This window comes from Ipomoea nil, unplaced genomic scaffold (genome assembly GCF_001879475.1).
Source record: "Ipomoea nil cultivar Tokyo-kokei standard unplaced genomic scaffold, Asagao_1.1 scaffold0684, whole genome shotgun sequence".
In the NCBI taxonomy this organism is placed as follows: domain Eukaryota; kingdom Viridiplantae; phylum Streptophyta; class Magnoliopsida; order Solanales; family Convolvulaceae; genus Ipomoea; species Ipomoea nil.
The window spans coordinates 2,169,619-2,193,578 of NW_017617112.1; the positions used below are offsets into that span (position 1 = coordinate 2,169,619).

At 37.1% G+C, this 23,960-nt stretch overlaps 2 protein-coding genes across 2 annotated transcripts; one reads left to right on the forward strand and one right to left on the reverse strand.

Annotated features, from left to right (window-relative positions):
- The first annotated feature begins 9,876 nt into the window (after positions 1 to 9,876).
- LOC109175098 (probable copper-transporting ATPase HMA5) lies at positions 9,877 to 14,792 on the forward strand. Its single transcript, XM_019324346.1, has 6 exons — positions 9,877 to 10,298; positions 10,930 to 12,321; positions 12,415 to 12,669; positions 12,752 to 12,874; positions 13,251 to 13,733; positions 14,231 to 14,792. Exons 1-6 carry the CDS (start codon positions 9,999 to 10,001, stop codon positions 14,645 to 14,647), a joined length of 2,970 nt encoding a protein of 989 aa, XP_019179891.1. The 5' UTR covers positions 9,877 to 9,998; the 3' UTR covers positions 14,648 to 14,792.
- Positions 14,793 to 18,781: 3,989 nt separating this feature from the next.
- On the reverse strand, positions 18,782 to 22,309 carry LOC109175099 (GDP-Man:Man(3)GlcNAc(2)-PP-Dol alpha-1,2-mannosyltransferase-like). Its single transcript, XM_019324347.1, has 11 exons — positions 22,168 to 22,309; positions 21,402 to 21,561; positions 21,180 to 21,287; positions 20,940 to 21,017; positions 20,749 to 20,837; positions 20,572 to 20,639; positions 20,391 to 20,492; positions 19,861 to 19,910; positions 19,349 to 19,646; positions 19,163 to 19,231; positions 18,782 to 19,041 (listed from the first exon to the last, which is right to left on the reverse strand). Exons 7-11 carry the CDS (start codon positions 20,421 to 20,423, stop codon positions 18,994 to 18,996), a joined length of 498 nt encoding a protein of 165 aa, XP_019179892.1. The 5' UTR covers positions 20,424 to 20,492; positions 20,572 to 20,639; positions 20,749 to 20,837; positions 20,940 to 21,017; positions 21,180 to 21,287; positions 21,402 to 21,561; positions 22,168 to 22,309; the 3' UTR covers positions 18,782 to 18,993.
- Positions 22,310 to 23,960: the final 1,651 nt, after the last annotated feature.

Genomic DNA, 23,960 nt, shown 5'->3' on the forward strand with positions numbered 1-23,960 from the left:
CGTTCGCTCAATAGCCGTGCAGACCGATATGGGTAACAAGAAAACCCCATTGAGAAGGTAGACATAGCCTGAGCCGCACTTTTCAAAAGGATTTCCTTTCCTGCTTGTGACAAGAGTTTTTTACTCCATGACCCAATCCTTTGCTTAATCTTATCTTCAATATAAGCAAAAGCTGCTTTTTTATTTCTTCCAACAAAGGAGGGGAGACCCAAATACTTCCCAAAATTTGGAGCTTGAACAACTCCCAAAGTCTGCGCCACTTGCTCCCTATCATTATCAACAGTATTCTTACTAAAGCAGATGCTTGATTTATGGTAATTAACCACTTGTCCAGATAACGCCTCATACTTTGCCAGACAAGTCTTAATTTCATTGGCCTCCTGCACATTAGCCCTAAAAAATAACAAATTGTCATCTGCAAAGAACAAATGAGAGATGGGTGGGGCACCTCTGGCAACCCTGCATCCATGAATCAAACCCTTATTCTGTGCCTGTTGTAATAATAAAGAGAGCCCTTCAGCACCAATAATAAACAGATACGGGGATAGTGGATCCCCCTGACGTAATCCGCGAGTAGGTACTACCGATTGACTTTCAGATCCATTAACAAGAAAAGTATAAGATACTGTAGTCACACAAAGCATTATAAGATCTACCCATCTCACATCAAACCCAAGAGCCAAAATCATTCCTTTTATAAACGGCCATTCCATCCTATCATACGCCTTTGCCATGTCCAACTTTAGAGCTCCCCAACCCATCGCCCCACACTGCTTACGATTCAAAAAATGCCCTACCTCCGCAGCTATTAGAATGTTATCCGTGATGAGTCTATCAGGTATAAATGCACTCTGAGGGTCGGATACAATATTACCCATTAACGGCTTCATTCTATTTGTAATCATCTTGGTCATCACTCTATAAACCACATTACTCAGGGCAATTGGTCTGAGGTCTGTCATTCGTTCTGGTGTATTCTTCTTGGGGATCAGGATCACATTAGTTTCATTCAACTTAGAGGGGAAAGATCGTGTATTCAAACATTCCAAAATAAAATCCGACACATCTCTCCCTACAATATCCCAAAAATGTTGATAGAAATCCGGATTCATTCCATCCAGGCCAGGTGCCTTATCAGGAAACATAGCGAATAAAGCAGGTTTAACCTCCTCCCTCTCAAAAGGTCGGAGCAAGCCCTCATTCTAAGCCGGTGTGACTCTCTCAGTAATATTTGCAAAAAACTCCCTCCGATAAGCAGGATTATCCGAAGTAAAGATTCTATTAAAGTAATCTATCACCACTGCATGCATGGCATTTCCCTCCACCCAATCCCCATTATCATTCTGAATTCTAGGCAAAGTATTCTTTTTCTTTCGGTTAGAGGCATACCTGTGATAGAATCTTGTGTTTGTATCTGCTTCCTCCAGCCAGTGTTGCTTGGCTCTTTGCTTCCAGTAGGCATCCTCTTGGTTCTCAACACGGGTCAGAATTCCATCAAGACGTTGGAATTCAGCAAGAGACACTGGATCCATACGTCCCCTTAGGCGTAGCTGTTCTTTCCGAAGATGCAGGATCTGCTCACCATAATTATAGTGCCTTTCACCTCCCCAACGCGACAAACGTCGCCCACAGTGTTCTATGCAATCCTGCACCCCACCACCCCTCCATTCCCCCCATGCCTCCTCCACCACCTCCCTACACCCCTCATCATGTAGTCAGGACATCTCAAACCGGAACCTTCTCATCCTCATTCCCTCCCCTCCTTCAGGATCATGAATACTCAAGAAGATGGCTGAATGGTCAGACTTTCTTGTCAAGAGATTGACTACTCGTCTTTGAGGCACAATTCCACACCACTCTGCCGTGGATAACACCTTGTCCAATCTCTCTTCAATCCAGTCAACAGTACCCTTCCCTTTCTCCCATGTAAACTGGTATCCCTCCATAGGCAGTTGGGATAAACCACACTGTGCAATAGTATCACCAAAACCCCTGAGCAAGCTATTCGGGTGTGGGTTTCTGCCTCTTTTCTCTTACTGGTACAACAGATCATTAAAGTCACCAATCATCACCCATGGGAGATCAGATTGTGGCACAAATGACTTTATTAGATCCCATGCCTCTCCCTGCCTGTGTCGTTGAGAAAAACCATACTAACACGTCATTCTCCACTTCTCGAACCCTGGCATATTAACCTCCACATCAATATGGTTTTTGGAATAGGTTATCAGACTCGCAGTATTGTTCCTCCTCCACAGTAAAGCCAGTCCCCCGGCTAGACCATCATTATCCACATAAAACAGCCCCTCAAACCCAATCTTGACACGTAAATTCTCTGCATGCACTCTTGCCACCTTAGTTTCCATAAGATACACAAAGTCAGGCCTCTTTTTGGACACCATGTCCGTGATCTCGCGAACTGTCTGTGGATTGCTCAAGCCACGACAGTTCCATCTTAGCGTACTCATTGGACTGGGCGGTTCTGGGGACCAGAACCCGCCACAAGCAAGTTTTTTGGATCACTTTCTACTGCCATCTCTTCCTCAACCTCCGTAGCCTCACGGCCTTCGTCCTCCACACCCGGCCTGCGCCGTTTTGCCGACGCCACAACACCATCCTCCGTTTCATGCCTTACCGAAGCCATATGCACATCCTCATGGCCCGCATTTGACGACGCCGTCCCTTCCAAGACTGCCGGGACCGGCACCACCGAACTCACCGTACCCTCCGGCGGTAAAAGCCAGGGTTCCCCGATCGGCCTCGGTCCCTTTCTTCGTCCTGCCCGCATCCACTCTCCAAACGGGAAAAGCTCTCGAGGGATGTCCGAAACCCTTGCCTTCCTACAGAACTTATCCAGGTGCCCTAACATTCCACAGCAAAAGCAAAAGTTATGTAAACGCTCGTATTTTAGATTCACCCACCCCCACGATCCATCCCTTCGAATTAGCTTCATTCGACGTTTCAAGGGTTTATCAATTGGAACCGCAACCCTGATTCTGTAAAAGGTTCTCCACGCCCCACCCACTGGCCTGTCATCGGTGCGAATAAACTTTCCCACATAGTTGCCAACTTGCTCAAGGATTACATTAGACGTATAACCCATGGGCAAATCATAAGCTTGAATCCACATGTCCACCGTATCCAGTTTCACCTCCCCGGGAAGAAAACCCTCACATACCTGCCGACAAACTAGGGTATGATTCTCAAACGACCAAGGACCGTCCTCCAAAACCCTCTTCATGTCCGTCACATGATAGAAAGCGAACAAGAAGAGGTTAGCATGTAACTCCGTGACTCACATGCCCATAATCGGTTGCCAAACCGATGCCAGAACTTGCTTCATATACTCCACCTTGATCAATTTCGTCGTCAAAAACCTTCCAACGACCGAGTACACCGGTGCACCGTCGGCTCATATGGATCAGCCGCAGTAACGCCACCTTCCTCCTCGTCGAGCGCTATGTCTGCCCAGCGATCCGAGATCGCCTCCACCTCACGCTGTTGCTGTGCCGAGGACGCCATGCCCGCTTCGCCGATCGATCGTTGCTGTCGCCGTGAGCTCATCGTCGGAAAGCAGTAGAAGCTCTAAGTTTAGGGAGAGACGCCGTAAGAGAAAAACCCTAGGTTCCAAAGCAAATTAACATGTCTAAGACCTTGATAAGCATTTGATAGATGTTCAAAGACCTTGTGGTCTAGTGGCACTAAGTTGATCTCCAATATGAGAAGTTCTGGGTTCGGGCCTCAATGTACTTTGAGAAAATAGTTATGAATATATACTGTAACAAAGTCAAACCATTTCATCCCAATAGTTATTGTGTGAATCATGGTCCAAAAACGACGTTATTTCGTGTAATTTTTTTCACGTGACCCACTACAACATACTCCATTTGTTCCATTTTATGTGTCTGATTTGGTTAATGAGGTTTAACTGGAGTTATTTTAATCCTATTTTCATAATATAAGTTTAGTATTAGACACTATTAGTATACAAATTTATATATTTAGAAACTACACTAAAAATACTATTAAACACAAAAAACCAAATTTAAAAATAAGTAAAAATTACTAAAGAAAATAAACAAAAACAAATTGCTTTGACCAATGAATAGTAATAAGTATAACAAATAAAATGGGACAGAGTTAGTATATTTTTATAACTAATAATGTCCATTATTCTAAAACATAATGCATATTATTCTAACTCATAAAGTACATTATATCTTAACCCAGAAGTCTCATTATTCTAACACATAATGTACATTATTCTAACTCATAAAATACATTATTCTAACACATAATGTACATTATTCTAACACATACAGTACATTATTCTAATTCATAATGTACATTATTCTAACTCATAAAATTCAACGATGGCGTTTTAGAACGTGGTCCACACAATAATTTGTCATTTCATCCATACTCCTTAAATAAATAAGACAAGTTACATCATGGATCAGGGTCCACCTTACCTTGTAGATCTTGGTCCAAAATAACATTTAGATTATGCGGCTACAGTTAACAAATTATGTTTTTGCAGTTTATAGATTGCATCTGTAAATAATATATTATGTGCATGTAGTTAACAAATTATGTGACTTCAATTTATTTATAGGCACATAATTTATTAACTGAAAGTACATAATTTTTAGATCAAAATCCACAATGCAAGGTAGACCCCGGTCTATGGTATAACAATTGAATAACTAACCCTCCAACTATTTTAAAACAAAAATTGGAATGGAAAATTGCGATTCTACTTATTCAATTAATTCTTTTTAGTGTTTTCAAAAAAAAAAAATTAATTCTTTTTAGTCATTTTAGTTCTTAACTTTTTGAGGTTTCGATATTCTCTTTAGGTTATTCTTATCCCCATAGGCTATAATTAGTGTTGATTTTTTAGATTGTTGTGTCCCCGTTCTTGTAAATAAATGAACCCCTACCAAAATCATAATCTTTAAAACTAATGTCATAATTTTTTTCTAATAATAATAATAATAATAATAATAATAATAATAAGGTGGTAAAATGTTGTTGTGGACAAATAGAAAGACAAAAGACATATTATAAAATAAATTACAATTATAACAATAATAATAAAGTCTTAAAAAAAATTAACAATAAGGTTGTAAAATGTCGTCGAGGAAAAAGGATTTTTTTTAAAGGTGTGCACAAAGGAAGGGAAGATGTCCCTAAAAGCACGCAAGATTCAAACCTCTGACTTCCGAGATAATAAAATACAATAAACACGCACTTCTACCATTTTTCTATAGAATCTCTTAAGATTACTTACAATTTTTTTATTAATTTATTATTTCTAAATTAACTAGGTAAAAATTAAATATTGGACTTCTAAAATTTGAAACCCTATATTATTGGACAGCTTGCACAGCTCAAAATCCGGCCCTTAATACTTTATAACCTTTAAAAGTGGATCATACTTTAACATCATTAAATTTACAATTCATTTATAGGATGTTTGGTTCATTGGATACATTGAAATGAAATGTCATTTGTGGAATAGATGTATTGGCCTAATTTTTCAAATATTTATTTATTTATTTAGGTTAATTAAATGACTCAATAAATAGTTAATTGGTCTAATTACTTAATTAAGAGTAATTGTATGCTAATTGCAGGCCTAAATAGAAGGAATATTTAATGGAATTGGACCAGGCTATTAGGATTCAATCATTATTGCATGGACCATGGTCATTGACAAATTATTGTGTGGACCATGATCCACATAGAGATGTGCGGACCATAACAAAAAGTACATTATTCGTGTACTGAATGTATATTATACAAAATAATATACTTTCAGTATTAAAATAATGTACTTTCCTTGAATATAATGTACATTTTTAATATATTAAAAGTTCATTATTTGTGTACTGAATATACGTTATTTGATAATATGGTCCATACAGCTATGTGATTGTGTGAACCATGGTATACACAAAAATGATTGATTTAGATTAATTGGGAAGCTTAATTGACGGGTTTGACTTGGTTTGGTCCATCAAAATTATATGTGTTTATATAATTCGGAAGAATTTTGAATAATTAGATATTATTTGAAATTGAATGGATTCATGAATCTGGACGTGATGGTGTCCTGATACATTTCTCATATTTAATTCAAATAATTAAATTATATTTGAGAATTTCCAAATGAGGGAGTTTGTTAGATTTCTCCTACACACCACTATAAAATATAAATAGTGGTTTCATTTTAAAAGAAGGAGAGCTCTGAAGATTTGTGTATCAAAACTCTACCGGGATTCGCTAGGATATGTTTCCCTTCTTTGAAGATCACGATGCATATAAGCCCTTCATCGAAGAACAAGTTACTTAACTCTGGAAGCCCTTCAGCAAGGAATTGAAGCTAGGTAGAATGGACGATTCGACATACTTCTAGTAGAGAATCAGAGAACTTCTTACATCCAGAGATTGTATCCCTCCATGTTTGATACATACTTCTTGTAACCGATATACTTTGAATTTAATATATACAATTCAAGTTTTCGTGTTTACAACGTGAACGGCTGTGATTGGTTCTAAGTTTTCTCACGTGATCTGTGATCCGTCTCATATATATATATGATGCTATGCAACAAGAGAGTCAAAGAGAGTAAAAAATTATTCTTTTAATTTTCATACATAGTGGTGACGTATTAATGTATTCATTAACAAGAAACTAATTGGGCAAGAGGGTAGACAATTAAGTTGCTGATGGAATCCTGAATTAATTAATATATCGAAATGTCGACATTTCTTATGGAAGCATGAGATGTATACATTTTAACTGTACTGATACCTTAAAAAACATTACGGCATATTTTCCTTAAAAATTTATTTAATTTGTAGCAGGGAGCTTGGAGATTGAAATATTCAAAGGCGATAAGCGCTATAAATATGCATATATGTGCATTTGCATGAGTTATACGTACTCCACAATCTTAACACACCATCCAAAAGGGGCATTTGAGTAGTAAGAATCCTCCCTCCCTCTCCCTCAACTCTCATCTGAGATGAGTTTATATTAATTCTTCCATATTTGCATCACTTCACCTGAAATGCTTAAGTTCATAATTGTTAAACGCTCAAATAGCATTACTTTTAGCCTCTTACCTATCCTATTTAGTATAATTATCTTGATCTCCTTTTTTTTTTTTTTTTCTTTTTTAAGACTACAAGGTATCTAAGCCAAGCTCTAACAGTAGGAGACACTTTTAAGCTCGTACCATATTTAGACTAATTTCCGCTCGCACCAAACCAACCTAATTAATGTGCAAAGTGTGAGCTATATTAATTTTTTTATACAAGAGGGGTTTGAACTTCTGATGGGATGATAGTACCGGCTGGAAATTATGGAATTTCTGACCACCTAAAAGTGATATTAAATCAATTCGAAAGTAAAAAAGTGGTCGGAAATAGCAATAAAGGTTTTTCCGGATACCAAAAATGGTCGGAACAAGGCTTTTGACTTGATTTAAGATCACTTTCAGGTGGTCAGAAATTTTATAATTTTCAGCTATGGGTGCACAACTACTCACGCTAATCAAACTGGTAACGGTTGGTAAAGTCTTGTAATTTGTTTCCCTACTTAATTGTTTTGTTTTTGGTTTTTTTTTTTTTTGTTTTTTTTTTTTTTTTTACATTTATAATTTTTTACAAGTTAATATTTGTTCTATATTTTCTCAATCTAGTTTCTTTCTTTTTTTTTTTTTTTTGAATTGCTCATTGGTTGATTGCTTATTGGAGGAATGGAGGTGTGAGTTTCCTTAAAAAAAGTAGAATATACGTGGCATTGGTACGTATAGTTATCAAATACATGCAGTTCTAGTAACATTGTTCTTTCTATTTAAATTAGTTTTAAATTTCATGTATTAACTTATTAAATTTAGTTTATTATTGAAATTTTTATGACATCTCTTTTATCTAATTAATTAACTTATAATTCGGTTAATTCATAGATAATTATGTAAACCCTTTTTATAAGAGCATCAATATCAATGAATATTAGGAAGTTTTTGGAACAATGATTACTTAGGTGATGGAGAGAGTGTAAGAGAGAGAAATTTCAGGTTGTTCTGTAAAAATAAGTTTGTGGAGCAGTACGCGAGAATGTCAAGGAAACACTGATGTGCGCTTTTCGCGCATAGCAAAGCCACGCCCTGCACGCGCTCAGTGGGGGTGTCAAGCGTGCTTGACATGTTGCTTTATTTATTTTTTATTATTTTTTTAAAATGTTTTTTTTCTCTCTTTTCTCTTTTTTCTCATATTTTATTTCCTAATCACACTTACAAAAACTCTTAAAAATTACAAAAAAAAAAAAAAATCACCATTGTGGATGCTGTCACATTTTCTTATCATTCATTTATAATGAGATCTATTAGTCCACAAGTAACTAATAACATTTTAAAATTTTATAAATATTACGGATTAATATTATATCAATAAATAAAAATAATAAATAATTTCAACCTCAAATTCAAATAGCCCGCGAAAGCTGCGATCTGACCCCACCATGACTTTGGCTTAACTTGGAGCGAAATTACGTCCAAATTAAGCATTTCATCTTACCATTTACTCCGTATTTTTATTCCTACATAGCACGTTGCGTACGCGTCTACTAGTTTATTAGGGTGTTCAATAAGGCGATTATGTTTAAAGTGGACAAATCTCTTGTATATATTAACAATTTGACTATATTTATTGAGTTATTAAGTTACCGTAATTTATATCATTCTAAATGTTTTATCGAACCGAAGTGTGAAAAGCTCTTATGGTTGAAGATTCAATCTTTTAGGAAAAGTATATTAGGGTGTTGCAAATTGCAATACGCATCATTCTTTTATCTTAAATTGATCAAAAAAGTTATTTGGTCTACATTATTCATTAAATATTTTGTTTGACTATGTGATATGTAATAATATATGTTATAATTACTTTTTATATTTAATGCTTAATTGTAAATTGATTTATCTTAATATTTCGTTTGCCTCATTTTATGTGTCTGGTTCGATTAACGAAATTTACTTGAAATTATTTTTAATTCAATTTGTATAATGTTAAGTTTGGTATTAATAAACAAAATTTATATATTTAGAAAATACATTAAAAATATTATTAAACACAAAAAATTAAATTTAAAAATAAGTAAAAAAATAAACAAAAGAAAAAGAGTTGATTTGATCAATGAATAGTAAATAAAACGGATAAAATGAGATAGAGGGAGTACTACTTAACTAGTATAAAATACTAAATTAGTGTTTGGTTTGTGAAATAGAGAGTGATATTTCATTCGAATTAGTTTTTTTTTTTTTTTTTTGAAAGTAATCGAAAATTGACATATATTAAAGATAGTCAGCAATAGAGTCCGGTGAGATATCATTTCAGTACATGACAATAGACTGAGCAAAAGCTAAAGAAGTAAGTGTATAAATTATTAAATTAGCTGATTTAGAAATAAACTTAAATAAGCAATAGGTAAATGAGGCACATCATTCAAATTAGTTTATTTCTTCATTTGGTTCACCATTTATGCCATGAATTAAAATTGAATTTGCTATTTCCTTTGCAATGTCATTCTCAATGCCCGATGGTATTAACTAATTTGAGTAAAATTATTATAATCAAGAACTAAATTGAATATAATAAAGCTAAAATTACCCAGCTATTTTAATAAAAGAGTAAAATCATCAAAATTCAGGACTAATTAAGCACACAAATAAAAAAACGTCTAGAGGAAAATCAGGAAATCATAAAAAACGTCTAGAGGAAATTGAGTATTAAATCTTTTAAGTTATATTCAAACAATAATTTTCTATTTCTGCAAATCTCCTGTACAGTGATAAATTCTCAAAACGGGAAATGAAGAAGTAAAAGTAAAGAAGAAATCGACTACTGAGTTATTGGTGGTTGTTGAAGTTCCATACGTCAAAGCAGGTGAATACGAAGAAGAAGAAGGAAAAAGCTAGTTTTGTGCATTCATGGCGAAGTTCCTACAGCTGGCCTGTATTCGAAGCGAGAGCAGCCACGGCGACCTCTCGCCGCGGCCGCACTACCCGTCGATGCCCAAGTACCCAAAAGGAGTATCGATATCGTCGGATGAAGAGAGGAATATGCAAGGAACGGAAGCGAAGGCTCTGTTCTCCGTCACCGGCATGACTTGCTCTGCATGCGCCGGATCGGTGGAGAAGGCTGTTAAGAGGCTCCCTGGAATCAAGGAGGCGGTGGTCGACGTCTTGAATAACAAGGCTCAGGTGTTGTTCTATCCCAGCTTTGTCAATGTAAGTAATATTCCCCTTTTCGTTTCTGCCATTTCTGTAATGATGATGATGTTATATTCAGTCTTTCCACACTAACGCAAATTCAAATTTTCTAATTTTTAACTTTTCAAATTTGAATTGATTCAACTCCCGCCGATTGCTGCGGTTGTATGGATTTCATGAATTGCTTGATATGATTGTATCTGGAATTAGATTTAGGTCAAGTTTTGCGATTATTGCATTTTAATGCACCTATGAGGTGGAGTTGTAATTTGGAATCTGTTGTCTAAGTTGATACTGTTGGGGAGAGGCCGGTAAAGGGTCAAGTCTAATAAATACAGCAGGGGATTGTTGATCGGAGGTCGGTAAAGGGTCAAATAAATGTATGGTTGTATAAGGAAATAAAGTTGCACCTTTGTTACTAATTATATAGCTTTTGCCCTAGTGGTAAACGCTTACCACTCCTGTTAAGACTGGCAGGTGCTGGGACTTTGGGAGGGGATTGTTGGGCGGAGGCTAGTAAAGGACTAAGTTCAGCACTATGTTGCTAGGGGAATTGTTGGGCGGAATCAGTAAAAATTTAAGTTGCAAGTGAGGATATATACTTTTCATTTCAGATTTATTCTCATCAATGGATTATACATGTTTGCAGGAAGAAACAATCCGTGAAACTATAGAAGATGCTGGATTTCAGGCTATGTTAATAGAGGAAGAAACAAAGGAGAAAGCCACCCAAGTCTGTAGGGTTGCAATAAAGGGAATGACTTGTACATCTTGCTCCACAACTGTTGAGTCTGCTTTGCAGGCTATCCCTGGGGTACAAAAAGCACAAGTTGCATTAGCGACTGAGGAAGCTGAAGTCCACTATGATCCAAAGGTTTTGAGCCACAATCAGATCTTGGAAGCTATAGAAGATACAGGATTTGAATCGATTCTCATTAGCACGGGAGAGTTCAAGAGTAAGGTAATGCTGCAAGTAGACGGTGTACGCACTGAGAATTCCATGAGGCTGATTGCAAATTCACTTGAGGCTCTCCCGGGTGTTCAAGATATAGACATTGACCCACACCTCAATAAGGTTTCCCTTTCTTACAAATCAGGTGTAACAGGACCTCGGAATTTTATATCAGTAATTGAGTCGACTGGTTCAGGGCGTTTCAAAGCAAAGATATTCCCTGAAGGAGGGATTAAAGAATCCCACAGAAAGGAGGAGATCAGTCAATATCGCAGGTCATTTCTCTGGAGCCTCATTTTCACAATTCCCGTTTTCCTTACCTCTATGGTCTTCATGTATGTTCCCGGTATTAAGGATTGGCTGGATACCAAGGTTGTTAACATGCTCACAGTTGGGGAAATTTCGAGGTGGATATTATCTACCCCTGTGCAGTTCATTATTGGTCGACGTTTCTACATAGGTTCTTATGCTGCACTTCGGCATGGATCTGCAAATATGGATGTTTTAATTGCATTGGGAACAAATGCAGCCTACTTTTATTCAGTCTATTCAGTCTTGAGAGCTGCCACTTCTACAGATTTCAAGTCTTCTGATTTTTTCGAGACCAGTTCGATGCTCATTTCATTCATTCTGCTCGGGAAATATCTTGAAGTTCTGGCTAAAGGGAAAACATCTGAGGCTATTGCCAAGCTCATGGACTTGGCTCCTGATGCCGCAACTTTATTAACACTTGATGATGAAGGAAACGTGGTGAACGAGGAAGAAATTGATAGTCGATTGATACAAAAGAATGATGTGATTAAAATCCTTCCCGGTGCAAAAGTAGCCTGTGATGGTTTTGTCATCTGGGGACAAAGCCACGTGAATGAGAGCATGATAACTGGAGAATCGAGGCCAGTGGCTAAAAGGAAGGGAGAAATGGTAATCGGAGGAACTGTTAATGAGAATGGAGTGTTGCATATTAGAGCGACGGCAGTTGGATCGGAGAGTGCTCTTTCCAATATTGTTAGACTAGTTGAATCTGCCCAAATGGCTAAAGCTCCTGTCCAAAAATTTGCAGATCGTATTTCCAAATACTTCGTACCTCTGGTAAGTACCGAATACTGAGATTCTTTCTAACAAGTATAATCCAGTTTTTTTTGCACAGCATCTAAACACCTTTGGTGTTTTTTGCACTTTCAGGTTATTACTCTCTCGTTTTGCACTTGGCTAGCCTGGTTTTTAGCTGGAAAGTTCAATCGTTACCCCAGATCTTGGATTCCATCTTCTATGGATAGCTTTCAGCTAGCCCTTCAATTTGGTATTTCTGTTATGGTTATAGCCTGCCCATGTGCCCTTGGCCTTGCAACTCCAACTGCTGTTATGGTTGGCACGGGAGTTGGTGCTTCTCAAGGTGTCCTTATTAAAGGTGGTCAAGCATTAGAAAGTACACAAAAGGTTAGCTAGCTGCCTGACTAATATATTTCATTTTGAAAGCACTGATTTCAAATTTGTATTTATTTTCTTCTCATTTTCATAGGTCAACTGTATAGTCTTCGACAAAACTGGGACTCTCACAGTTGGCAAGCCAGTAGTTGTAAATACAAGGCTCTTGAAAACAATGGTGCTAAGAGATTTCTATGAATTGGTTGCTGCAACTGAGGTAAACTTACTTCCAATCTGTTAGTTACAAATTAAGACTGTTAAAAACACTTCTTTATCAAGTTATATATTTACTGCCGCTGTCTACTGCTAGTTTTTGTACTGTTTGGCTGTGTGGCATATTGGCCGAGTTCAGCCCCTCTGCTTGATTCGAGACGTGGTGTTGTGGAATACCGTGGAGGGATGTGGTTAAAGGGTTAATGTCCACTTACTTATCACCAATTGATTTTAAGAATGATATGACAATCAGATAACCAAAAAAACTTTGTGGTTAAGTGTTCTTGACTTACAGGATAGATGACCTACTAGGAAGTAAGCATAGTGCAGTGCTAGATCCATCAAAATTTCTTATCATGAAGTTGTTCTTTAATTTACAGGTAAATAGCGAACACCCCTTGGCCAAAGCGATTGTTGAGTATGCTAAAAAGTTTAAGGAAGATGAAGAGAATCTTGTATGGCCTGAAGCCTTGGAATTTGAGTCCATAACTGGTTACGGAGTGAAGGCTATTGTCCAAAATAAGGAAGTCATTGTAGGCAACAAGAGCCTCATGTTGGATCAAGGCATTGCAATTCCAATTGACGCTGAAGAATTGTTAACGAAAACTGAAGAGTTGGCTCAAACAGGGATTCTTGTATCTATTGATAGGGAGCTTGCTGGAGTTCTTGCAATATCAGATCCTTTGAAGCCTGAAGCACCCCATGTCATTTCCATTCTCAAATCTATGAATGTGCAGTGTATGCTAGTAACGGGCGACAACTGGGGAACAGCCAATGCCATTGCTAAGGAAGTTGGAATTAACTATGATGTTATTGCAGAAGCCAAACCTGAAGATAAAGCCAATAAAGTGAAGGAGCTGCAGGTAGTAAATTGATTTCCCTTTAGAAAATTAAACCTGAAATATATTATTAAACTTAATTGTTCTAATTTGCATAGCTCGTAGCGAAGGCCATTTTCGAGAGGCAAACGGCTGGACTTGGCCCAACTTGGCCCTTTAGGCCTCTGCCAACAATCCCCAAACCACCGGGTGCTAAACTTGGCTCTAGACTGGCTTCTGTCCAACAATTCCCCCTCCCAGCCTAGCTCTAATATCACCTGTTAGGATCAACCGCTTACCACTATGCTAAAAGCTATAGCTCTTAGCAAAAGCGCAATTTTATTTCCTTATACATGCACACATTTTTTAGAGGTGGTGTTGGACTTGACCCTTCAAGCCTCCGCTGAACAATCCCACTAGCCACCGGGGGCTAGTCTTGGCCTTGGCCCTTGATCGGCCTCTGCCCAACACTATCCTTGTTGGGTTAGTCACCAAATTCCCAGATACTGAAATTGTATTAATCTGTCTGTGTTTGATGATAGGCTTCAGGAAAAGTAGTAGCAATGGTTGGAGATGGAATCAACGACTCTCCGGCCCTTGTAGCAGCTGATGTTGGAATGGCAATTGGCGCGGGGACTGATATAGCCATAGAGGCAGCTGACATTGTGATCATGAAAAACAACCTGGAAGATGTAATTACTGCCATACATCTTTCTAGGAAGACCTTCTCCCGCATCCGATTGAACTACTTTTGGGCTTTGGGTTACAATCTGCTTGGAATTCCCATTGCTGCTGGGGCACTCTTCCCATCCACCGGATTCCGCCTCCCTCCTTGGATTGCCGGAGCTGCAATGGCTGCCTCTTCAGTGAGTGTTGTTTGCAGTTCTCTTCTGTTGAAGAACTATAGGAGACCCAAGAAGTTAGATAGTCTAGAGATAGGTGGAATTACAATTGAGTGATTGTTGGTTGTGCTGTGGTAAATTCATTACTCCTACTAAGTTCTTGTTTTCACTCTTTTCATTCCGTTGCAATCAGAGCAAGGTGTTAGTAATCCTTGTTCTAGCATAGGAGATGTACATTGCGCTTGTAAATAAATAACTTCTACATTACTGTTCTATATGACGAGAACCATAATCTGATATATGATTCTCACACTGACGGAACTATAATGGGAACATAGTGACACTTATACTATCTATAAAGTAAAATCCTCCTCTTTATTCAAACTTTTCTTAATATTAATTAATTAATTAATTAATTAATTGGTAAAAGAATTAATAAAACTTTATTGGTAACAGAATGTTATATGAAAATTAACTAATATTTATTAATTGGTAATATATAATACAAATTTTATTCATGCATCGCACGTGTATCGCACGGGTAATTGTAAAAAAGTAAACCACTTCTCCATTTTGTTTGGTATACACTTCTGCATTTTACAGTAGTCATTTGGCCAGGTCAATGATAATTTAAAGCTTGTCCAAGTGGCTAGCGGTGGTGGGGTGAAAGACGTAGAGCTTGGGGATTCGCATCCTTGGTAGTTTCAAATGCAAAGACTGGAGTGACTAGGAGGCACAATATCATCCATGCTTGTAACATTTCTTTTCACGTAGTAGGCCGTGTAATCTAGGGGTATTTTGATCTTTCTTCTTATCCAAGACTATGTTTGATTAAAAGAAATGAGAACATTAAACCAAAAACCTAAGAAACCTCACCGGTCCACGTTGGAACAAACGATAGCTTTGGCTTCCCATTCTCATTGTTCGAAGAGCCATTTTCGAATATCGGAGGAGGAGGACGAAGCGTCTTGATTAAAGGAGAAGAGACAACCATAAAAAAGACCAAAATACCCCCGGATTATACGGCCTCTTAACAAAAATATTAACGGTGGACTAAAAGTGAAACACATCCAATAACAGTGGTTGTAAAGTGACAAAAAAAATTAAAGTGTACTAAAATTAAAAACGCTCCTATAACAGTAGGACCAAAAATGAAATTCACCCTAAAATATACTCCATACTAGCAATACGTCAAGAAGGGGCATAGCACTGCCACTAGTATTGATCGTAAAGTCAATTCAAGAAGCGACATAAGAGTTTTCTTACGTGTAACTGTAATCCTCTTGGACTTGCAATCCGAAAGACTAATTCAGATCCAACCTGCAAAAGTTTTTTTATTATTTTAGCCTTTGCGATCCTCTGTGATCCTCTTGGACTTGGTTTGGAGCCTTTGCGCTCTTTATATAGGCCAGTGTGAGGTGCCTGTTCAAGCCTAGGAAATGTACATTGCCCTTGTAAATAAATAACTTCTACATTACTGTTCTATATGACGACAACTAGAATCTGATATATGATTCTCACAATGACAGAACTACACGGGAATACAGTGACATTTTCGTAAGTATCATTAATTTCACTATGCAAACTTTAACCATCTAAAGTATAAATGTTAGACCTTAAGCAGTAAAAAGTAAATCACTATACCAAATAAAATGATGAAAAACTCAGTCAAACTCTAAAATCAAAACTAAGTGAAATGAACTTTTGCATTTTTGCCAGTATAATCCTTTAATACGGAGCGTTGTTGCAAAAATCAATCTAGGCGCCGCTAGACCGTGACGATTTCTGCCCTAGGCGCCTAACTCAGCCGAATTCGGTGTGTGCGTGTGTGCGCGCGCGTGTAATATGACATATATACACTCACACACATCTACTATTTTTTTTTAGTTAGTTAGTTGCATAGGCACCTGCCTAGACCGTCTAGGCGCTAGGCGCTACTCTACCGCCCGACTAGCCCCTAGTGCCTACTGCAACCATGATACAGAGTACTAAATATATATGCAAATGTTAATACTAAATGTGCAAAATATTAATACTAAAGGGGCACGATGTCAATTGTTATTGGAAGATCCAATTAGACGTTCAATTACATGTGGGACAGCTTACAGTGGTATGCAGACATGTTCACGAGATTGTACTAGATGCAAATCAAGTGAAGGTGAGCATAGATAAAGTTCTTGATCTTAGTGAAATTGTAGGAATTCCCACCAGTGAGGTTCAGCGTTTATGTGATGCATATCAACATTTTATTATTTGGCCAAAGAGACTAGTCGAGTTATGTACTGAAGCTATGAGGTATGTACACCACAAATATTTTTATTCTAAAATAGTATGTAATTTGCTTCTTTAAAAATAATAATTCTTATATTAGAATGTACAGTTAAAAGGAAATGCCAAATTGACTTTTGAACCGGTTGTGCAATCTTCTCATCATGACACTGTAGCTGATTTGAAGTCTTTGAGTACTCTATGCAAAAGGGCATATAGAATAGCTACCGGTCTTAAACAAAATATTGTAATTCTTATCCCTTGTGGTATTATGGACAACGTTACGTATGACTTGCAGCTCGAGAGTCAAGAGATCATATGTTTCTTAAATATGCAAACCATCGATATTTCTCTTTTTCAGTCTTTATATGGTAATAAGTTCTTTAGTATTACTTGTTTATAACAGTTTTAATTTTATTTATTATCATAATTGTTAGTAATATATATAATTGATTGTAATTGTGAATAGGTTTTACAAAGATTTTGGTTTAGCCTAAAAAATCATGTATGACCTCCTAGATCCATAATATATTCAACCGAAACTGATGATTAGAGAAGACAGGGTATCGTATATAAATGCCACCATGCAATCTAGAAAGAAAAATTGTTATTTAGCCACATATGTTTACAAGTAAGTATTAATTACGATTTAAATACAATTATATAGTTATATTATATATTATGTTGAGTTCAGTTATATTATATATTATATTCACTTAATACTAAAAAAATTAATTTTTTGTAATTTAATTGATTTGCCAGTGATAGGAAATCAATACACTTGGCACGGGATACGCACTACAGGGCCGGTTTGGAAAAGATTGGACCGCTTTCTTATGAATGATGTCTGTCGGGATACCTTCACGGATGTGAGGATCATTGTGTTACCAAGGACTACTTCGGATCACGCCCCCCTTTTATTCAATGGTTCTAATGAGACGGTATCTTGTCCCAAGCCATTCCGGTTTCAGACCATGTGGCTAACTCACCCGGGCTTCCTAGATAGGGTTTGCCAAAATTGGATTTTACCAGCTTCTGGTGGAGGAATGCGGGAACTGGCATTCAAGCTAAAGCGACTCAAAGAGTCTCTAAAATCTTGGAATAAAGACACCTTTGGTAACATCTTCGACCGAATTAACGATTTGGAAACACGGGTTTCCGAGGCCGAATACAGGTATGAGGTCAACTCATCCGGGGAAAATCGTATAACTCTGCAGGCTCTACAGGCAGACCTTTTACTAGCCCTCAAATAGGAAGAATGTTTTTGGAAGCAAAAAGCCCGCGCCAAGTGGCTACGTGAGGGCGATGCCAATACAAAATACTTCCATTTGATTGTGAAAGAGAGGCACCGGCGGCAACGCATCTCTTCTATAAAAAATGCAACGGGTCGGGTACTAACCACACAAGCCGAAATCAAAGATGAAGCAGTCAGATTTTATTCGGAGCTTTTTTCGGCCGAGGACAACCATGGCCTGGATCACTGCTGGAAATTTGCCATTTTCCGACCACCGAAAAGTGGTCGGAAATGGCCTTAATTAGGTCGAAAACGCCTGTTCCGACCTCTTTTCCGACCAATTTGGGTGTCCGGAAAAATCCCCCTCGCTATGTCCGACCTCCAGAGAGAGTGGTCGGAAATAATGACCACTTTTCTAAGACCGTCGGAAAACATGGCCAAGAGAATAGCTAGGCAGGTCCAAATTTTTCGACCACTGGTGATCGGAAATTTCGACGACTTTGGTGGTCGGAAAACTGGACGCAGTCAATAAAAAAAATTCATTTCACTACAGAGGATCCCTCTGTAATGAAATGAATATATATATATATATATATATATATATATATATATATATAATTTTATCCTCCCTATTACTGGTGAGCTAAATTAAACTTTGCAACACAATACTTTAAAATGAAGTTAAAAATGCTTTGAGAGTAAAATAAGTCCTGTTTATGAGGCAAAGCTTTTGCCTCAAGAAGCAAATATTAGATTTTAGAATCGTATTAGATAGCTAGCATTAGTAACATAATATACAATGTAATGCTCCAAACCTGTACATCACATTCTTGTGGAACTCCACATCATTTTCCACGTTTAATTTTTTAGCCAAGTCCTTCAAATTTTGAAGTCTTCGCTCATCTGCTTCATTTCTGCAACTACCCCACAAGTTGGAGGTTGGGCCTTGGTAGGCCTGGTTCTAACTTTTTACGGCAACAGCTAAAGCCTCCAGTTGGATGGGATGAGCCTGGTACATAGCAAACCAATTCAACATGACTCTAACTTGTCTTTTGCTCCTCAAAATGTAATTTTAGCGAAAAAATGGATACCCTCATTTCGTAAGGATTTATTTATATAAGGATCCCCACCTTTTCTAGACGAAATTGAGCTACTGATATAATTTTAGGAGGATCCATTGGCCTTTCAAGAGGGAGCACCTGCATGACAAATTAACACAATCAACAAGCCAAGACGATATCAAGAGTGACATATGGGTTATAACTATCAATGACAAAAGACCCTGAACCGCAAAGTAAAAAGACAAACATGTAAACCTGACGCCTAGAAGTATCACAAGGAGGATACACCCTCCTAGTACGAGATGATATTCCCCAGAACTTTTCAATATGAGATAGTGTCCATGAGGAATTCACCATTGCAAGATGTGAGCAGGAACCAACAAAACCATACATCCAGCTAAAAGCATATCCACTCGTATCTAGATAGTACAGAGGGGTGAACTTGGATAAAGCTTCCCATGAAAGATAGATGGAACCAAAGCTTTGACCAATCATTGTAAATCGGGGGTACGTAGTTTTTTTCAATCCACTTTCTCTTATATAGATGGACCACCTAACATAAGATAGTAGTAACAAGCAAACATGATTCTAGGACTAGGATTGTCTAGAATAAATAAAGCCAGAACTCATATAGTGTTCCGATGACATTAAGTCACCCATTTTTAGATATGTTTTCCCCCTGTTTCTGCCCTTGTAAAAACACAAAAATGCAATGATAATGTCTTAAAACATTGTGTGTGCACGCATGTGCACATATGAACATTCACCTCATAAATTCGGCATGAGGGGCATGTCCATGAACTCCAATGAAAAAGATCTGCAAAAGAAGAATGAATCAAAACCACATATGTTAATACTTTAGAACTGCACTATATGTGAATTTCCTTCAAATAATTGAACCCAAACAAAGCTGAATTTTTTTAATGAGGGATTATTTAAAGTAATTATTATTCAAAAATAGAGTCTAGAATTTATGCAGTATCAATTAGTTTATGGACAAGTACACAAGCAAAAAGGGTTTCTAACATTTTTTGTATAGTTTTCTAATATAATTGATAGTCTATAAAGTGATATCAATTAGTTTATGGCCTATCAATTAGTCCATGAACTAATCTGCTCCTTGGTACCTTTCAATAGATAGCCCATAAACACAAGCAAAGCATATCACTCACCACTTTCCCATGTCAGCACAGTTAAAAAAAATTGAAAGGAACCAAGGAGCACAGAACAATGTAAACTGCACTCCCAAGTATTCTAGATGATTCACTACACCAAAATCATCAATTAAGGAACTAACACTCTTCTTTATAGCCAACAAAGAGGAAGTCATTTAAACAATGTAAAGACCCAGTTTAAGAAACCTTTCACGCATCAAGTCCTCACAAACAAGTAGGTCAACCTGAAAATGGAAGAAATTACTAGTTACTAGAGCCAACAGTGAAAATTGTGTAGCCAAAAGAGTAAATATGTAAGCAAACCTGAGACTCTTATCATTTCTTGTGCGAAACACAGATCCAAATAGTCATCCATAATACCCACTAAGGTCCTGAAAGATTTAAAAACAATCTATGCTATAAATTTAGCTTAGTTCTGATAATTTACTACCCAATTAAATAGTGTATTATGTATTATGTAAGAAAGTAGATAAAACTTACTTGCGATGTAGAGAATCACATATTTTCAGGTTCTGTTGGTTGTGTTGTTCTTGGACAATTGTATAAATTATGGATGTACTATCATAAAACTAGATAAGAATGTACTTTCTTACATAATATGGATGTACTTTCTTACATAATACAAATTATGGATGTATTATGTATTATGTAAGAAAGTAGATAAAACTTACTTGCGATGTAGAGAATCACATATTTTCAGGTTCTGTTGGTTGTGTTGTTCTTGGACAATTGTATAAATTATGGATGTACTATCATAAACAGAAAAAAAAATCATATGAGTTCAACTATTTAGTTAATATTTAGTTGCTTAATTATCTATTTATTGCTTAATATCTAATGTATGGTAATGAAATATAGTTCTATAATGTTTAGTTCTGTGTAAACTAAGAAAATGTATGGGGATGGTAGACCTTTATTGTATCTAATGTGATCAAGGAATCTTTACTCCCTCTTTCTCAGGAAGATAATTCTTGGAATGACATGAGTTTTGAATCATTTTTCCTATTTATTGCAACCACCTGTGAGCACAAAATAGGGTATCATCACTCAACTAAACAGCAGAAGTTTCTTAATAACAATACAGTTGTGGCTATTACTGTGACATTCCGTGCAACTAAGTGCAAAAGTAATACCTCAGCATCTAGTATGAAAGTTTGTCCAGTAAGATTGCATGATTCTTTAATTATATCAACTACATCAGGGAATCTTCTTGTTGTTTCATCCCCATTCCTTGAGAAAACGCGCACAGAGCCATCAGCTAATCTGTGAATCTGGGCTCACTGGCCATCATATCTGTAAAAATATAAGTGTCCAAATCCCTGATTATATATTCTAACATTACAAGTTTTAGTAATAAAACATATAAAATGGTTGAATATTAAGTTTGTATTTGAAAAAAAAAATTGCTCTCATTTTTTATGGACATACAACTCATTTCTTCATTAAACTGCATTAAGAAATAATGAATTGGATGGCCTTGGGGACAAAGATCCACCACCCACCACTAGGAAGCTCCATATGTTAAGCAAGTAAAATAATAGTAGAGTTACATTATTACCAAATAATAACAACTTGATAGAAATATTGCAATAGCCTCATTTATTCATAGGCTGAGAGGTAGCTAAGGAGTCTCTTGATATTCCAACATGTGTTAATCATGAAACTAAACTCTTCAACTAAAAGCCCATGAAGTTTGAACTTCTAGCAAGAATAACAAAAGCTGCAAAACCCACTAGTTTCTTACATTCTTAACAAACTGTTTGGGTTCATGCACCTCCAAATGGATGGCATGTCTACAAATGTGTGGTTATGTTCTAATTACATAAAAAGGATGAAAGAACAAGGATGATATACAAACCAGAAATATGTAAAGAAACTTTTAAGTTCCATGAAACGTACTTGTATTCACATGTAAAGGCTTTGTTTTGAAAACTGTTCAGTACTTGAGAGGCTCCATTAGTAATTCTACCAAGAGAAACAACATATTTTAACAATAAGGATAACTATGATGATATTGTAAAAGAAACGAGTGCGGGACAGATTGTAAACCTAGCAATTTTGCCATCAATCAAATTGTAACATATGTCCACTGAACACAAGGAAGAGCTCTGTTGATAAGCAGAGTGAATAAATCTCTATTTACAACAGGATATTATAGACTCTTAAGGAACTATATGACAAGAACCAATAGTGTACAATTAAGGTTGGTAGCCACTAGAGTACCCCAAAATTAGAATTTAGAAATAGTCAGGTAAACTTGAATGAATTCTCAGCGCTCTATAGAGATTAAGTACAAGCCTCACAAACCTTTGCGCATTGGTTTCGTGCCTGGTTCCAGTTAATTTCATGATAAGGAATTGGGAACAACTCCTTCCTTAGAGATAAAACTGTTGGTGTAACAGGACCAACAAACCTTTTCCCATACAACAATAAGGTATGCTGTGAAGAATTTACAACAATAAAGTATGTTGAAGATATAAACAGAATTATAAGAGTTCTGGAAACTTATCTGCTTTTACTCCGCCGACGTCATCTTGCAGAAAATCTATGCTAGGGTTCTGTGATTTTTGCCGATCGGTCTTAATATGGTATTGATTTTCACGTTACTTAGGTTTTCAGCTTCGTATAGGAGAGAAACCTATCATTCATGAACGGAATCTAGACGATTGAGGTAATAAGCAGCCTGAAGTTGTGCCCTAAAACGAAGTGTTTGTGTTTCGGTGAACATGGAGTGAAGATCTGAGTACAAGGCGACTCTTGAGTTCGCAAAATGAAGCTGTAATCTGCTAAATTTTGAGGAAATAAGATGGATATGAAGCTGTAGTCTAGGTGAGAGACAGATAGTCCATGGCGTTTGAGGTGCGGAGTGAGAGGGATGCGCTGAGCAGCGAATGAGGTTGACAGTCTCATGCTCTAACTTTAGCTTTAAATATAATTCCAAAAAAGATAATAATAATGAGTATTTCCGACGAACGTAGTGGTCGAAATGGAAAATCAATTTTTAAAAATTCAAATAGTCGAAATTTTTTTTCTTGGGTATGGGTATTTCCGACCAGTCTACTAAAGATGGTCGGAAATTCCAACAACTATAGTAAAAGTTGCGGGAAATTTCGACCTTTTTCCATCAAGTCTAACTCTTGGACGAAAAATAGAAAAAAAGTCACATTTTGCGACCATTTTTGTGGGTGGTCGGAAAAGTGGTCAGAAAAACATAAATTTCTAGCCGTGGATAATCTTCTCCAGTATCTGAACACGGCATTGAGCCCTCTAGACGCTGCCGCACTCATCAAGCCACTCTCGCAAGAAGAAGTTAAAGATGAGGTTTGGAATTTGGATCCTGATAGTGCAGCCGGGCCAGACGGTTTCTCGGGCGCTTTTTTTCGTCACTGTTGGGATATTGTAAAAGATAATGTCTATGGGGCAGTTCAGGATTTCCTATTAGGGGTCCCTGTTCCCCGGGCAATGGCGAGCGCACAAATCATTTTGATCCCCAAGAAAACTCATCCGGACTCGTTTGCGGATTACAGGCCTATTTGTTTGTGCACCTTTATCAGCAAGGTTCTAACAAGGCTTTTAGCTACCAGGTTGAAGCCGATCTTGCCGGCCTTGATCTCCAGGGAGCAATCGGGGTTTGTAGCTGGGCGGAATATTCAAGACAATATCCTCTTAGCCTTTGAATTGTTACAATTCCT

Bases quoted from the DNA above. Each gene is read 5' to 3' on its own strand.
- LOC109175099 (XM_019324347.1), bottom strand. From the start codon at position 20,423: ATGACTTCCTCTTTGTTGGCTATAAAGAAGAGT. The intron at 19,911-20,390 runs GTTAGTTCCTTA...CTTCTTTTGCAG, and splicing joins TGTTGGCTATAAAGAAGAGT to ATCTTTTTCATTGGAGTTCA. The intron at 19,042-19,162 runs GTGGGGATCCTT...GCTATGTACCAG, and splicing joins CTCAATTTCGTCTAGAAAAG to GCTCATCCCATCCAACTGGA.
- LOC109175098 (XM_019324346.1), top strand. From the start codon at position 9,999: ATGGCGAAGTTCCTACAGCTGGCCTGTATTCGAAGCGAGAGCAGCCAC. The intron at 12,322-12,414 runs GTAAGTACCGAA...TTGCACTTTCAG, and splicing joins CCAAATACTTCGTACCTCTG to GTTATTACTCTCTCGTTTTG. The intron at 13,734-14,230 runs GTAGTAAATTGA...GTTTGATGATAG, and splicing joins ATAAAGTGAAGGAGCTGCAG to GCTTCAGGAAAAGTAGTAGC.